The sequence below is a fragment of the Triticum aestivum genome, chromosome 7B (assembly GCF_018294505.1).
Source record: "Triticum aestivum cultivar Chinese Spring chromosome 7B, IWGSC CS RefSeq v2.1, whole genome shotgun sequence".
In the NCBI taxonomy this organism is placed as follows: Eukaryota; Viridiplantae; Streptophyta; class Magnoliopsida; order Poales; family Poaceae; genus Triticum; species Triticum aestivum.
Genome location: NC_057813.1, coordinates 557215003 through 557230490, shown reverse-complemented (window position 1 = coordinate 557230490; position 15488 = coordinate 557215003). Strand labels below are relative to the sequence as shown.

Here is a 15488-nt window from a genome sequence, read left to right as displayed (position 1 = left end):
CATGAGGCAGCCGCAATAAAATTGCCATTCTCATCTCGGGCCACTGCGCCAGAAGCTCCTGACAATGTTTCAGCGACGAATGAACCATCAACAATTATTTTTAACTAATCCTTTGGATGGCTGCTTCCATCTGATCCAGTTTACACTATGGAGACTTTGAATTGGCAGCTCGCATAAAATTTGTCAACAGAACTATCATCTCCATCAAAGTACTGTTGAAGATGCTCTTAGCAACATTGTTGTACTGTGCTGACAGCAAACTAACTTGCTAACTAACCAGGGTTGGTAAATTATGAACAACAGACTGCTGCGATATCAAGATTGTTTGTCCATGGACACTTCATTGTTTGGCCCTGCTCTTCCACCCCTTAGTGCAGGAGATCTACAAACTAGAATACACACATAATGTTTATGTTTAAAATATAAGATAAAACAAAGGGGCAAATCCAACTATTATCGGTAATGATTCTCTACAAACTAGATTGTCAATGTTGAGCACCCAACATGTTCAGCACACATTTAATATCATAACTAGAATGAACATTAGCTATAAACTCACCATGTAATTAGTATGCGAACCAACCTGTGGTTGAATGATTAGAGGGACTGTGGTATCTCCAGCCCACCAGGGTTCAAATCCTGGTGCTCACATTTATTCCTGGATTTATTTCAGGATTTCCAGCGATGCGCATTCAGTGGGAGGAGATGTTTCCGTCGACGACGAGGCGCCTACGGTGACTTCGTAAATCTCAAGATGATATGCCGGCTCAGTCTTTCGGAGGTGCTCATAGGGGTAGGGTGTGCGTGTGTGCGTTCATAGGGGTGAGTGTATGCGCGTGTATATGAGCACTTGTGTCTGTACTGATGTTCCAGAAAAAACATGTAATTAGTATCTTACCAAATACCAACACGCATTGCTCATATACAGTTTTTTTTTTTGAAATTTGCTCATATACAGTCACTAGTACGTTAGTAAAAAAAAGTCAAAGATAGTGTTCGGTTCGCTGGCCATGTGATGCCTTCGGAGTTGATAAATCTTCAACAACCCAACACCAGTGGTGTTTCGCTCTCTCACGAGCAGTGCTATACGGACAATAGCTTTCATTCCAATTTTTGTACGACGGATCAAATCATCAACTATATCGCATCATTTTGCATATAAGCACCCTTCAAGCCGGCACCGTACAAAATTCGTACGTGCACTGTGTGTGCAGACTAGTTTCACTCACACAACCAAGTACAGCTGCGCAGGTCTGAAAATACTCCCCTCAAAGTTAATTTTGCAATCACTGTAATGAGCGTGGTTATCCATATAGAAGCAGACCAAAGAAGTTAAACAGATGAAAGTAAGCAAGAGCGCATTACAGAAATGGCGACATCTCTTAAACCCTAAGGCTTGTTTCATACAGAAGCTAACAGAGCCCAAGCTATTGTTGCATAGAGAAGATTTGTGTCACTGGAGGACAAAAGAACCTCCACTTACAAGTGACCGCATAGCATTTCAGGAAGCACACATGCGATTCCAATATGCAAGGCATGTCTGAAGAACAGGAATTTCGCAAGGATTCGTTCCCCACAGGCCACAGGAACACAAAAAGTTCCAAATGTTTCAAACGTCTACAAGATACAATAACACATACAACAAAATGCACACCAATTTCCCCCAGGATGACGCAACTCAAGTCACACAGTGAAATTATTATCGCATTGCAGAGCAGCTGATAGTGATCCAGAGATAGCAGCTGAATCTACCTGATGGAATACTCACTGTGGACCCTAGTGACCTTCAGAACTCTGTGGGAACAAAATTCTACATATCTATCTAATGCAACCACAGAAACAGCCATGCTGATATCTTCTGTGGAGATGCGAATGTTGTTAACCGCCACTACTCACTTTCTTCGACGACGGCGATGACTATTACGCCAATCAGAATCTGAATACTCAGAAGCACTTTGATCAGAGCAGCGCGATTTTCCCTTCGGTTTCCTTGAATGTCTATCACTTTCACGTGTACTCAAGTCAGTATAGTGTCGCTTCTCATTCGATCTCCGTGAAGGCCGATCGGAATCGGAATACTCAGAAGCACTTGGATCAGAGTAGCGTGATTTTTCTCTTGGTTTCCTTGAATGTCTATCGCTTTCACGTGCGCTTGAATCAGTATAGTGCCACTTCTCATCCGATTTCCGTGCAGACCTATTGCTCACGGGAAAATCTTGCATTTTGTGATGTCTCTTTTCCCTGGATCTCCTTGAATGCCGCTTGCTTTCGGAAGAACTCGAATCACTGTGGGATTGCTTGTCCTGCCATCGTGTTGGATGCTGCTGCTCACTCTCAGAATTACTTGAGTCACTGTAGGGTTGCTTCTCCCTCGATCGCCTCAAAGGCCTCTTGCTTATTGTATATCCTTTATCTCTGGAGGAGGAAACTGGGGCAATTTCCATCTCCTCTTTCTTCTTTTTCTTCCTGTGCTCCCTCTTTGGATGCCTTCTTGTGTCAACTTCAACTTCTGATTCAGAAGAGGACTCTAGCAGGTGTTTCTTCCTGTGCCTGTGCTTTGACTTCTTCTTGGCTTTTCCTTTCCCAGCTTCCGCCTCAGAATCAGAATACGAGGATGGGTCAGAACAATATTTTTTCTTTCTCTTGCTTCCTGACACCCTGTTGTTCTTCTCAGGTTCCGAATCTGACGATGAATGATGACTGCTATGATGTCTTCCAGATTCTACATGAGCAGCAGGCTCAGACTGCCTGCGCCTGTTTTTACTCTTGGAGCGTTTCTTTGATTTACTCGTGGAGAAGTTGGTAAGGAGAGCCGGAATGTCAATATCGCCGAGAAATCCTAAAATATAAAATGTAATGCAAGACAACATACTTGTGTAAATTTAGCTAACAGTAAAAAATTCTTGATATGAGAGTGACAATGTAGTTTTATCCATGCTTCAGAAGTTATACCTCCATATTCATCAAATATCTCTTCTGCTACAATCTGCTGATTAGGATCATCAGGGTTATATCCACCTCGAGGAGGGCTCATGCCAGGCTTTTGCTTAAGCTCCCACTTCAAAGGCTGACAGAGAATTCCTCACATTAAAACTGAATTTTTAAACAAAGTACAACGAGAGAAGAAAGATGTGTAAGCCTTTTGTGGTTTATTCGAAGGACGTATATGTGCATTCAGATCACAATCTGGCGATAGTTATATATTATCAAAGGATAACAAACCTAGGCTAGCACATAAATTACAAGAAGGCTACAGCAAAACATGAATTTTCAGTAGACTATTACCAGAGACAAAATCCTATGCAGTTATGGACCGAGGGAAAAGGTTGGATCAGGTATAAAACCAGTAGATATAGCTCACTATTTGCAAGTCACTGTCATAGAGTCGTTATTTTGATGTAAACTGCAAATGAAGTACACTTCCAACAGAAAATCTAACCTCACTCGAATCAGTCTGTGCCTTTATTGCTGTAAGTGGATCGTCCCTTTTCAATCGGCTCTCCTCATTCGGCATGATAATATCCTTCATGGGACATTCCCGGTCACCACTCTGATGGCCGAAGTTTCCACATCTTAAACATCTAACATTACGAACTTCGACTCCAAATGGTTTAGGTCTAGCAGGAGCACCTGTGTCCAATCTGCGAATAAGGGCAAAACATGTATCAAATCTTTATAGGTGACCTGGCAGTAACCTTAGGAGAGCATACAAAAATGAAGCGAAACAGAGAACACGTACAGGAATGACAAAGGGGAAAAAACTAATATAAAATAAATCTCTTGTCTATTGGCAGTTTATGAGAGTAGGAATGGAATGAATTCAGCGTTTCATGTCACCTTGTTGATCATATTCAAAGTATCATCATAAAACAAAGAGACAATTACCTTGGAGCATTTTTCAGAACTTCAAATTCTTGCTCTGTTGGCAATGAACGGCCAAACACATCTTTCGGCCTACTCTTTTTCTTCTCTGGGCCATCATCAGGCCTGCAGCAAACATAAAATACAATGAACTAAGAATAACAGCACACCTACTAGACCAGAGCAGTAACATAAGTAAGTTCCAAATATGTCTTGGAACAAAGGCATCTGTGTCAGAACAAGATTTTTAAATACTATATTTTAACTTGGGAAAGAAATAAGATTAGTGACATTACATTGAAGAGGTATTTGCAGCTACAGCATCTTCGGCGGCATCGCCTTGATCCAGCTTCTTCTTCTCATCTTGAATTTCAGCAGCCTTTGCACTCTCTGGATTGTATCCAGGTGGGCGGACGTACATGAAACTCACAGCTTTCATTATCTCCATCTGAAGTTGTAAAGCAAATTGAAGATTGATGAGACCGGTTTTCCATGGGTGATAACAGTTGAATGCGATGTTGAAATATTGGCTGTTTATTACAGAGTATAAACACCTAAAGATTCCATGCAACTCTTGGAAGCAACCAGAGTTGGCAGCTACCAAAGTACTGGTTAGATTGAGTGTCCTTAGTCTAAGTGCAGAGAATCATGACAAACAAGTGTCTTTCCTCATCTTGTTTAACCTATAGTTTGTATACTAGGCAATATATTTAACAACCCAACTTCAGACAGGACAAGAGCAGGGCTGCACAGTCGCTGGTTTACTGGCATGGTGCAATGAATCTGCAGGAAGCAGCTGATATTGGCCTATGGGTGGTGAGAAGAATTCGATTATTCACGCTGTTGTGAAAAGCTAGCTGGAATTTTTACAATTTCAAGTATACATCGCTAATATGTTTAGCCGTAAAATTGGGGAGTTCTCGGCTGAGTATCATGACTATCAAATAACAGAAAATGATGATACTCTGTGACCTACTGCAGACGAAATTAAGAAAAGGACTGGCTAATTACAAAGGTTCATCTTTTAGTTAATGTGAAGCGGATATCAAAATTAATGTAAGGCAAAAATCCTCGTTCCTTCAGTAGCACTCCAACTTCAGTCATTCATGGGAATTGGGATAATGACAAAAATAAAGCATCGCCATAGAGAAAGCTTGTGGGGGATGATCCACCATTGTTAGTGGACAAAATGTGTAAGAACAATAGTTTGTCAATATTCTCTTTCCAGTAAATCCCTAGCTTAGGGTATTAACCGATAACAAATACCAGCATCACGACACAATTAACCACAGGAATGCCTAAAACGAAATGACCAAAACAATGTAACAGTTCATTCCCTCTACCCTAAGGTGATCACAATAGTTCAAGCTAATCCATGACCAGTTGACGCATGTCGCGTGGATAAAAAGTGTGACGAGAATTGTGACGAACAAGCGTATCTCCTCATTTCTTGTTTAACCTATAATTTATATACTTGGCAATATATTTAACAACTCAACTTTAGACAGGACAAGGGCAGGGCTGCACAGTCACTCGTTTACTCTTTGGCATGGTGAAAGGAATCTGAAGGACGCAGATGATATTGCCATCTGGCCCATGGATGGCACCTAGAAGTCGATGATTCACGCTGCTGTGAACATCACTAATATGTTCAGCCATAAAATTGGGGAGCTCTCGGAGGAGTATCAAGGCTATCAAATAATAGAAATGAGGAGACTCCGCAGCCTACTGCGGATGAAGTTAAGGAAGGGGCTAGTCAATTACAAAAGGTTCATAATTGTGGCGAGTGTGAAGCGGATATCAAAATTAATGTTAGGAAAAAAGCATCATTCCTTCAGTAACACTGAAACTTCAGCCATTCATTGGAACTGGGATAACGCCAAAAATAAAGCAATGTCTTAGAGAAAGCTTGTGGGGGACGATCCACCGTGTTGACGGAACAAAATGCACATGAACAATAGTTTGTCACTATTTTCAATAGCGCTCACTTTTTGGACCAGTAAAGCTCCAGTTTAGGCTATTTATCCGACAAAATACTGAAGCCAGATGAAATGCTGAAGCCAGATGACCAAAACAATGTAATCATTCATTCCATCCACCCTATGGCGATCACAATAGTTCAAGCTAGAGTGCCCATGAGCTGATAATAATAAAAGTCTAAAGTCTAAAAGAGGAGGACGGCGTATGTATGTATGTATGTTGGTGTGTATACCTTCTCCTTGTCCTTCTTGGAGAAGAGCGCGGTCTGGCGGAAGAACTCCTGCTCCTGCGCGAACTCGCGCTGCACCTCCTCGTCGCGGCGCGCGCGGTTGGTGTGGATCTGCTCGGCGATCCACTTGCGGCGCTGGTTCGGGTACGAGAGCGGGTGCCATGGCTTCTGGTTCAGGAACGAGTGGCTCCACGCCGTCCCCGACTTCTCCTTCAGCTCCACCTCCCCCGCCGGGATCTTCCGCCCGAGCCCCCCCCCGCCGCCGCTCCCCTCCACCCCCTCCTCCATCGCCGCCCCCTCCCCACAATCCGCTTCCCCTCTCTCTCTTCCCCTCGGAGCAATTCCCCCGTCGCCCGGCTACCGAAACGGTGGGTTTCCTGGGCTTCTTTTGCCGCCCGTGTCGTGTGTCCAGCCCGGCCCACAAAACCGCCTCCTTTTTGTTCGAGAGTCCAAACCTAGATCCGCTCCAAATAAATGGTGTACCGCACCGACCAGCGCCGCCGCTCCCTAGACAGCCGCAAGAATGGCGATCCCTTCCCCCGCGCGACTCCACCAACCCCTGACCTGCCGCCGGCCGGCGGCTCGCAGCAGCCTCCAATCCGCGGACAGGTCTACGGCGGCATGCCGGTGGCAGGGGCGCCTTCTGCCCGTGGCGGCTGCTCCGCTCCGCCTCCGCGCCGTGCGTGCCGCGGCCGCTGCGCGGCAGCCGTTCGACAACGGGTCCGGCGTCATTGAAGCAGAGGGGGAGGAGGAGGACGACGAGCATCCGCGCCTGAAGATCGCCATAGTGGGGTTCGGCAACTTCGGGCAGTTCCTGGCGCGGACGCTGGTGCGGCAGGGGCACACGGTGCTGGCGCACTCCCGCTCCGACCACTCGGCCGCTGCGGCCGACCTCGGCGCGTCCTTCTACTCCGACCCGCACGACCTCTGCGAGTGCCAGCCCGACGTGGTCCTCCTCGCCACCTCCATCCTCTCCACCGAGGCCGTGCTCCGCTCGCTCCCCGTCCACCGCTTCCGCCGCAACACGCTCTTCGCCGACGTGCTCTCCGTCAAGGAGTTCCCCAGGAAGCAGTTCCTCAGCCACCTGCCCGAGGACTTCGACATCATCTGCACCCACCCCATGTTCGGCCCGGAGTCGGCGCGCGACGGCTGGGCCGGCCTCCCGTTCGTGTTCGACAGGGTCCGCGTCGGTGACTGCCCCGCCCGCCGCGCGCGCGCCGAGGCGTTCCTGGGCGTGTTCGCGCGCGAGGGGTGCCGCATGGTGGAGATGCCCTGCGCCGAGCACGACGCGCACGCCGCCGAGACGCAGCTGGTGGCACACACCGTGGGGCGGATGCTGGCCACGCTCGGGCTCCGCCCCACGCCCATCGACACCAAGGGGTACGAGACGCTGCTCCGGCTCGTGGACAACACCTGCAGCGACAGCTTCGACCTCTACAACGGCCTCTTCATGTACAACAAGAACTCGACGGAGCTGCTCCACCGGCTGGAGGCGGCCCTGGACACCGTCAAGAGGAGGCTCTTCCACAACCTGCACGACGTGCTCCGGAAGCAGCTCTTCGAGGGCTCGCCGCCGCTCAACAGGGACGGCCCGCCGAGCCCGGACTCCTCGTCCACCGCCGAGTCCTTGTCTAATGACCGGCCGTGATCTGGACGCCGACGACTCGTCGTCGTAGTAGGGATAATAATGAATCTCGCTTTATGTCGCTGACATCGATCTGCCGTGGACCCGTGGTCCGTTCCATCCAAAGACATGACGAATTCACAACGAATCGTGTCGAGCAGCCGAGTAGGGGCGTGAGTAGGTAGTGGGTGAGCTTGTGCTAGAAGGGCAATGAACTTTTAAACGTTTGTGTGATAAGTACTTTTTTATTGTCAGCATTGTGTAGATGAGCTTATATCCTCTCTCTTTTTTTAGAACCGCCATCAAGGCCTTTTTATTCATTTTGGTGGAATACTTCTGATTGCAAAATGTCAATCAGAAAACCAGGCGGTACATCAAAAATTACATGAAAAGAGTCTATCAGAAGAGCATGGGCAGTCTCATTGGCATTCCGCCCAGCCCAACGTAAATCAAACCCCTGGAAATTCGGGAGATAGATATGATCTCCAACCGAGCGACCATCGCTTCTACTCCACAATCACAACTTGGTTATAGTTATAGCCTTGTTCACTTGCTAGTAGTATCATAGCATCCCGACATGCTGATAGCTCGATCGCCAACGGATCAAACGCCCCTTGGTATTTTTTACACCTGCCAGTAAGAAACTGACCATCTCCATCTGGCACAACTATTCCCGTTCCAGAACGTTGCAGCACCTGATCAACCGCCCCGTCAGAATTCAGTTTCATCCAACCATGCTCCGGCGCCTCCCAAATGTGCCTCTGAACTGGTCTCTCCACTCCTGGTTTTGGAAAATCAAGACTTTGGACATGATCCCTGATGATCTCCATCAATCTGTGAGGCTGGAACTGAACCTCATTATGGGTAAACTTGTTAAGACTGGTCCAGATCGCCCACATCACTGAGATTATGATGAGCCCTGCTATACAGCCGACACTTATTAGACGACACGCGCACGATGTTTGCCATCCAGCCATCGGCGACGTTGTTCCTAGAGTATCTTACGGTGGAGAGGAATTATCGGCTGCACATCGTGCACGCAACATCGTGTGTAGATCAATTCCGGATTATGATTGTTGCATCCTCCTTCATTACAGTGTGATCCAGGATGCAACCTTGGCAAATTTACCTGGAAGAAATCCTCCGCTTCCCGCCAGAATAAAAGTGCATGATCGCACTGTACCAACGCGTGAAAAAGCGTTTCCTCGTCAATACCGCACATAGGACATATTGCGTCGTCTCTGATGTTTCTACGTATGGGACAACAATTTTGAGCACTCGCCACCAAAATACCCTAACCTTGGGTTGGACCGACAACTTCCATAGTGCCTTCCAGTGATCTTCCCCATGCGTTGAGGTACTTGGCGTAGCTGAGCTTGCCATTTTCAGCTCAAGCAGTCCCTTGTCCTGACCTTACTGTGAATACGAGTTGGTAGCACATTTTGGTGTGTGCGTGTGTATGCTGTAATGGCTCGTTGGTAATCCATGTCCCCGGATCACCATTTTCTGTACACCCTTCTTGAGGTAGACTCATACAAATCTCTCACATAACGAGATACCCTAATCTCACCATTTCAAGGAGACAACACAAATTTACATCAGAGCTCCGTCGGCAACATCTAGACAAAGCAAGGGATTGGAGTTCGGAAGACAAACTCGAAGAAGAACCGTCGTCATTTGACAGAGCGCCAAGGCACCGGGATTCCCCTCCCCCCACAGAACGTCGGAGCGGCAAGCAGAGGGGAGGCGTATCCAGGGACTTGCTGGTGAAGTCTGGAGTGGAGAGTTTTCCCTAGCTGTCTAGGGTTAGGGAGACGAGAGGACATTGCAGAAATTCCAAACTACTTGTAGGTATTTGTTGGGTCAACACATCAAAATAACAAACTTATGTAGATTTTATTGCACACTGTGTAGTCTTTTCCTTCCTTGTATTTTATGGCATTTTTTGGAGTTATCTTTAGACCAGCTAATCTATTTTAACATTTTTGCCTGTTTGCATAGCAAATTTTATGAAGTAGGGTGCTCAGTCATGATGGGGCAAACCGAGGTAGTAATCAACAACAAATACTTGAAACTATGAGTTCGATATAAGCCATGGTAGCTGCGGGCCCAACCCCGAGGGGGCGTGGGGGCCCGTCACCCTGGCCCTCTGGATACAAAGGGCCCCCCAACCTAGGTATTGCTCTGTATTTGGCCTGGGGCCTGCCTAAAGAACCAATAGTGAATCATGATCGTCCCTTGCATTAAAAAAGAAGATCACGCCCTTGCACTGCACTACTTAGGATGTGTTTGGTTCGGGAACGAAGTGAATGAAATGCTAAGGTTCCATTCCATTAGAATGGGTTGGTTCCGTGTTTGGTAGGGGCAATTAGGTAAAATGGAATGGTTCTATTTCGTGTTTGGAAGGAGAGATGAAATGGTGAGATTACCTCTCACACATACAGATTTATATATCTTTAACACACGTTAAGGTAGCAAAATATATCACCAAATATCCATCGGTTGAACCAATATTTTTGTGGAAATTGAACTACTGTTGGCAGTGGTACTCTGCCATGCAACAAACAAATTCACAGATGCGCAGAAGAAAAAAACAAATTCACAACAAACATGATGGATTGGAGTGCTAAATCAAAAAATTCATCCGTAGATAACCAGAAAGAGTTAACTGCAATATTGGGATTGACTCTTGCACAACACTATACAGAACACAAATGAATCATCTTTACGAAACTGATACTCCATAAGACGACTTTTCACCGGTCAGTTGTGGTTGGGCAGAGCTTGACGCAGCCGGTAGCCGCTGATTGCCGCCGCCAGAGTAGTAACTTGGTCAGGCTCCATGCAATGATGCAAGCATGCATACATACAGATACAATGCCTGCTGTAGACTGTGAAATCTGAATGTCAGAGGCAAATACTCCTACTTAATACTATGTAAAATGAGGTGCGCCATTTGTATTTTTAATTTCACCGATTTTCTTGGTTTATAGCCAAAAACCCAGTTTTGTATCGTTTCTAAATCCTATACCACCATATATCAAAACTAACTGAAAATTCAGGCTCGGTTTGGTTCTCTCATCTAGCCTTTTCGGTTCGTAAATCCACGTACTCCCCACACATACCCTCCTGGAACAGCATCAATTATATATGGAAATTGTGGCAACAACCACGACCGATACAATGCTCCCCTTTACAATCATCCTTGCACGCATTGATCATCGCACAGTAATTTCCTTGGACTAGTATCCGATAGACCAAAGGCAAAGATACGCGGAGAGTTAATGCTTATAGTACATAAATTGAACATGATTTCTGGATGATATAGAAAAGAGACATATTCATGGTAGGCATGTTAATAATTCACGACTCTGGTACATCGTTTCTAAATATACATAAGAGGTCTCGTTGGTTCAGTTTAAACTGGCAAAACATCTTATATTTAGGAACGAAGGTAGTACATATTGCATTGCCACGATATAATCTTTGTTATTCCATGAGATGGACATGCCAGCCTATCTTAGCTATACATGCAGTAGGTGAAGTTGCACCCCTCGCTGCTGCAGTAGGCGGTCCAAGAACAACTGACCGCGGGTTTATGGCACCCTATCTGAGCGTACGCTACGCGGCTGCTGAAGTAACAACCCGGGCGATCGCACTTGTTGCCCATCGGATCGATGACTTGGCTCGTACAATCAGACCTCGCCTCAGCTGCAGCAAAGAAGAAGAGTAATAAAATTAGTGGGATAAACAGACATCATCAGTGGATCACAGTTTGATTTGAGCAAAGAAGAAGAAGAAGAAGAAGACCAGATTTTAACATGTAGCTGCATGCATGATCAAGTCAGTTAGTTTGCGAAACGAGGTGCGTGCGTACCTGATGCCAGCGGTGGTACGAGGAGGAGGAGGAGGAGGAAGGCGAGAGGCAGGAGCAGCGTCAGGGCTTTTGGCCTCATCGTCTTTGGCTGGCTGGCTGGCTAGATGGAGTCCCTTGTTGTTGTCTGTTGACGGTTGGAGGAAGTGAATTGTGAAGGAGAAGCAATGGCGAGCCTTTTATGGAGGAGGTGGTGCCAATGCTCCTTTACGTGGCTCGGAACTCAGACACCGATCGAGAGAGACCACCTTGTGATATTCCTAGCAGCAGAACCCAACTGGCACCAGCTGAGAACGCAGACACGCATTGGCGGGTCTGGCGTTGTGGAGCGCACTGTGCACGTACTACACCCTCTTTACCATCGGTTCCTTTCCGCTCCATCAACTTGGGTGTTCCTTTGCACGCAGTATTGATCGGTAGGTATCGGGGTTGCTTTGCTTCTGCTTTTACTCGCAGACTTCACTACTCACTAGTGACTACTTATACACGGAAACGGACCGACGGCTCGCGTCGATCGTTGCCGCTGAAGAGAAAACAGAGCTGCTTATGCACGGAAAGGGGCTGCCTCGATCGCTTGCCTGCTGCAAGAGACCGCTTTAGCTGTAAAAGTGCAACGCTGGCTCAGACAAGCACTAGCATGCACTAGCTAGCTAGTGGTGCCACGGGAATATACGTGGTACAGTATAATGCAACAGAGGGCCGGGGGTACAAACAGAGTGGTTGGACTTGGACGGAACGGACTGTTCATATCAGTATCACCACACGATTCCACACGGGAATTTGATGGAGATAATTGCACGTATCATCCCGGTTCGGTCCAACTCCGTCCTGGAAGTTGAGTATGGATTCAATACGGTCCTGATTCTTGAAAATACGTCCACACTACGGTCCTGGAACTTGGGCAGCCAGTCCTGGCTCTACACTTGGCGTAGGTACCACGTATCAGCCCGCGTGCCACGTCATCACCGGTCCCGCCCTTCAGCTCCCAAGTGTAGAGCCAGGACTGGCTGCCCAAGTTCCAGGACCGTAGTGTGGACGTATTTTCAAGAATCAGGACCGTATTGAATCGATACTCAACTTTCAGGACCGAGTTAGACCGAGCCGGCAAGTTCCGGGATGATACGTGCAATTATCTCGAATTTGATGTGTTGATATCGATACGGGGAACTGTGCGCTGTGAAGGAGAAGGACAGGCAAAGACGACGTGGCGTCTGTGTCCATCGTGCTCCTACTGTGGTACTTTTAGTTTGCAACAAATTATAATCACTGCAAGTACTAAGCTCCCAGGAAATGAGAGCGTGAGGTGAGTTGGGGCTGTGTAGGCGGTAAGGTTTTTTTTTTTTGAGAAATGTGTAGGCGGTAAGTGGGCCCGATTTTGGATATGTCGGTTCTAAATGGGCTTGTTAAGGTGAGGTGGCGTGTGTTGGAATAAGCCACGGCGTTTGATGTGGTCGGGCTCGTCGGACGCGTCGGGTGCGCGCAGGACATGCAAAGACGCACTGATGCGGTCGGGCTGGTCGGGCGCGTAGGATGCGTGCGGAACATGCGGGACGCAGCTCCGTGGTGAGCGTGCGGGTTGGTGACGCGTGAGTGTTCTTGCGTTTGTGTCCACCATGTAGGTCTAGTCCAGGTTGAGTCAGAGGCCGCTCGCAATCTGTTGGAGGCGGTCGCGTCGTGTGCACGGCCGGAGCGTGCGGATCAAGCGGCAGAGTGTGGCGCCGCTCGCAATCTGTTGGAGGCGGTCGTGTCGTGTGCACGGTCGGAGCGTGCGGATCAAGCGACAGAGTGTGGCTCGGAACGTGCACAAGTCAGTTAGCTGGACGGCTTGGTTCGCGGCCGTTGAGAGATTGCTTGGCCATGCCCTTAGTTAGGCCTCCTTTGGCTCATAGGATAGGATTATCATAGAAATAGAAAATTTATAGGAAATGAGATGACATGTATCTCAAATCCTATAAGTAGGGATAGAAAAAGATACGTCATTTGGTTCACACCAAAGAAATTTTTCCATTGAGTCTAGGCTCATTTTTATTTTCCTATGAAATATGAAGGATAGAAACCAATCCTATGTAGGAATAGGAATTCATTCCTATGAACCAAAAGGCTCTAAAGAAAAAACTCCTATAAAAATCCTATCATGTAAAATTCCTATGAAATTCCTCCAAATCAAAGGAGGCCTTAGTCTGTTAGCACATGCATAGAAGTGAATAGGTGATATGCATGCTGGCCAAGTCCGTGGCCATTGTGGAGTAGTTGCGCGAGTGGTGGACATGGGCTGCATGTAGGAGATTAGTTAGTACGTGACTTAGTGGCCGAGTGTGGCCGGGTTTACTGCGTGCGTTTGAGTCATTTGTACACGCTATTTAAATTCAACAGATGAATGGAAAGGAGGCCGTGAGGGCTGGAAAACAATGTAGCCACCGTGTGATCATCAAGGGAGCCTCTTGGCAAAGCTTGTGTGTTCTTCCTTGATGCACGTGTGTGTGTGTGTGTTTCTGTGTTTCTCCTTGTGTGAGGCAAGAGGTAGAAGAAGAGCGGCGCTCCGGAGGCGGCCGGAGCGCCAAAAATTGGCATCAGAGCTACCAGGTTCGAGGGGCGGCCATGGCGTGCGGCGGCGTCCGCGGCGAGCGCGGCGGACATAGGCATCAACTGTGGTGTGCGACAAGTCCGCGGTGATGCAGTGTGATGCCGTGCGCGTGATGAGCAGCGGCGGTCGCGGAGGACATGCGTGGTGGCGCAGGGGCCGCGGCGGCCGGCGCGACGACCGTGGAGGCGCAGTGGCGCGTAGCATGGAGATGCGGCGCGTCGGCGGAGGACGCAGCGGCGCGGTGCTACGTCATGAAGCGGCGTCCGGAAAGACTTGCGGTTGAGCGCGATGGCATCAACGGCGTTTGTCGCCGAGGAATGCCAGACGTGTGTCGCCGGCGGAGAAGAAGCTCGGCGTATGTCGCCAGAGACGTGATGGAGCACGGTGCGACCGACGTCAGTGCGCCAGGTCGGGTCTGTGGGCTGGGTCACGGTCGTGATGACGATATTGACATGAGCTACTCCGGCGATGGCGAGGCCGTGGCTTAGGGGATGTGTATTGGAATAAGTCACGGCGTCTGGTGCGGTCGGGCTCGTCGGACGCGTCGGGTGCGTGCGGGACATACGGGACGCACTGGTGCGGTCGGACTCGTCGGGCGCATCGGATGCGTATGGGACAGGCGGGACGCAGCGCTGTGGTGAGCGTGCGTGTTGGTGACACGTGAGTGTTCTCGCGTTCGTGTCCACCATGTAGGTCTAGTCCAGGTTGAGTCAGAGGCCACTCGCGATCTGTTGGAGGCGGTCGGGTGCATGGCCGGAGCGTGTGGATGAAGCGGCAGAGTGTGGCTCGAAACATGCACAAGTCAGTTAGCTGGACGGCTTGGTTTGCGGCCGTTGAGAGATTGCTTGGCCAGTGCGTTTGGTTGTATTGCCCAGCTTGCCCATAGCTGAGCTAGCCTAGCTAGCTTAGCTCGGATGGGCTACCTTTGCCTTAGCTGCACGTTTGGTTCAATGCCGTTGCTGGTAAGGGCCAACAGCTAGTTGTTTGGTTGTGCCGCGGGCAAAGTAGCTCGTCTTCACAGTATTCAAATACATCTAGCTTATAACAAATGCATCAACAGTACAATATCGTTGAAAAATCAGTGAAACAGAGAAATGACTACAGGCAGATCAAGTTGTAAATAGTCATGCAAAAATTCAACGCAACTTTATGATTATAAATTTAACACACTTTGCAAACACACTGGCTGATAAAAAAAATCTGAGTAACAAGCTTATTTTCCAGGAATGAAAAACTGAATGACATCCTTACATGCAAGCATGAGCCATGGACATTATTTCCCTAGGAGACGATGTTGAAGACATACAAAATAATCCTAAAAATTTGCAGCAAAATG

General features: G+C 48.0%; 2 protein-coding genes across 2 annotated transcripts; one reads left to right on the top strand and one right to left on the bottom strand.

Moving 5' to 3' along the window:
• Window positions 1–1537: 1537 nt before the first annotated feature.
• Window positions 1538–6373, bottom strand: LOC123156074 (uncharacterized zinc finger CCHC domain-containing protein At4g19190-like). The gene is made up of 6 exons (XM_044574236.1): window positions 6074–6373; window positions 4158–4309; window positions 3886–3987; window positions 3440–3641; window positions 2953–3067; window positions 1538–2839 (listed from the first exon to the last, which is right to left on the bottom strand). Exons 1-6 carry the CDS (start codon window positions 6356–6358, stop codon window positions 1893–1895), a joined length of 1803 nt encoding a protein of 600 aa, XP_044430171.1. The 5' UTR covers window positions 6359–6373; the 3' UTR covers window positions 1538–1892.
• Window positions 6374–6523: 150 nt separating this feature from the next.
• Window positions 6524–7942, top strand: LOC123156075 (arogenate dehydrogenase 2, chloroplastic). Its single transcript, XM_044574237.1, has one exon. It carries the CDS (start codon window positions 6594–6596, stop codon window positions 7716–7718), a length of 1125 nt encoding a protein of 374 aa, XP_044430172.1. The 5' UTR covers window positions 6524–6593; the 3' UTR covers window positions 7719–7942.
• The last annotated feature ends 7546 nt before the right edge of the window (window positions 7943–15488 follow it).

Excerpts from the sequence above, each read along its gene's own strand:
- LOC123156074 (XM_044574236.1), bottom strand. The coding sequence starts at position 6,358 with ATGGAGGAGGGGGTGGAGGGGAGCGGCGGCGGGGGGGGGCTCGGGCGG. Across the intron at positions 3,642-3,885 it reads GTTCTGAAAAATGCTCCAAG|ATTGGACACAGGTGCTCCTG; the intron begins GTAATTGTCTCT and ends CCTTATTCGCAG. Across the intron at positions 3,068-3,439 it reads CACAGACTGATTCGAGTGAG|CCTTTGAAGTGGGAGCTTAA; the intron begins GTTAGATTTTCT and ends ATTCTCTGTCAG.
- LOC123156075 (XM_044574237.1), top strand. The coding sequence starts at position 6,594 with ATGGCGATCCCTTCCCCCGCGCGACTCCACCAACCCCTGACCTGCCGC.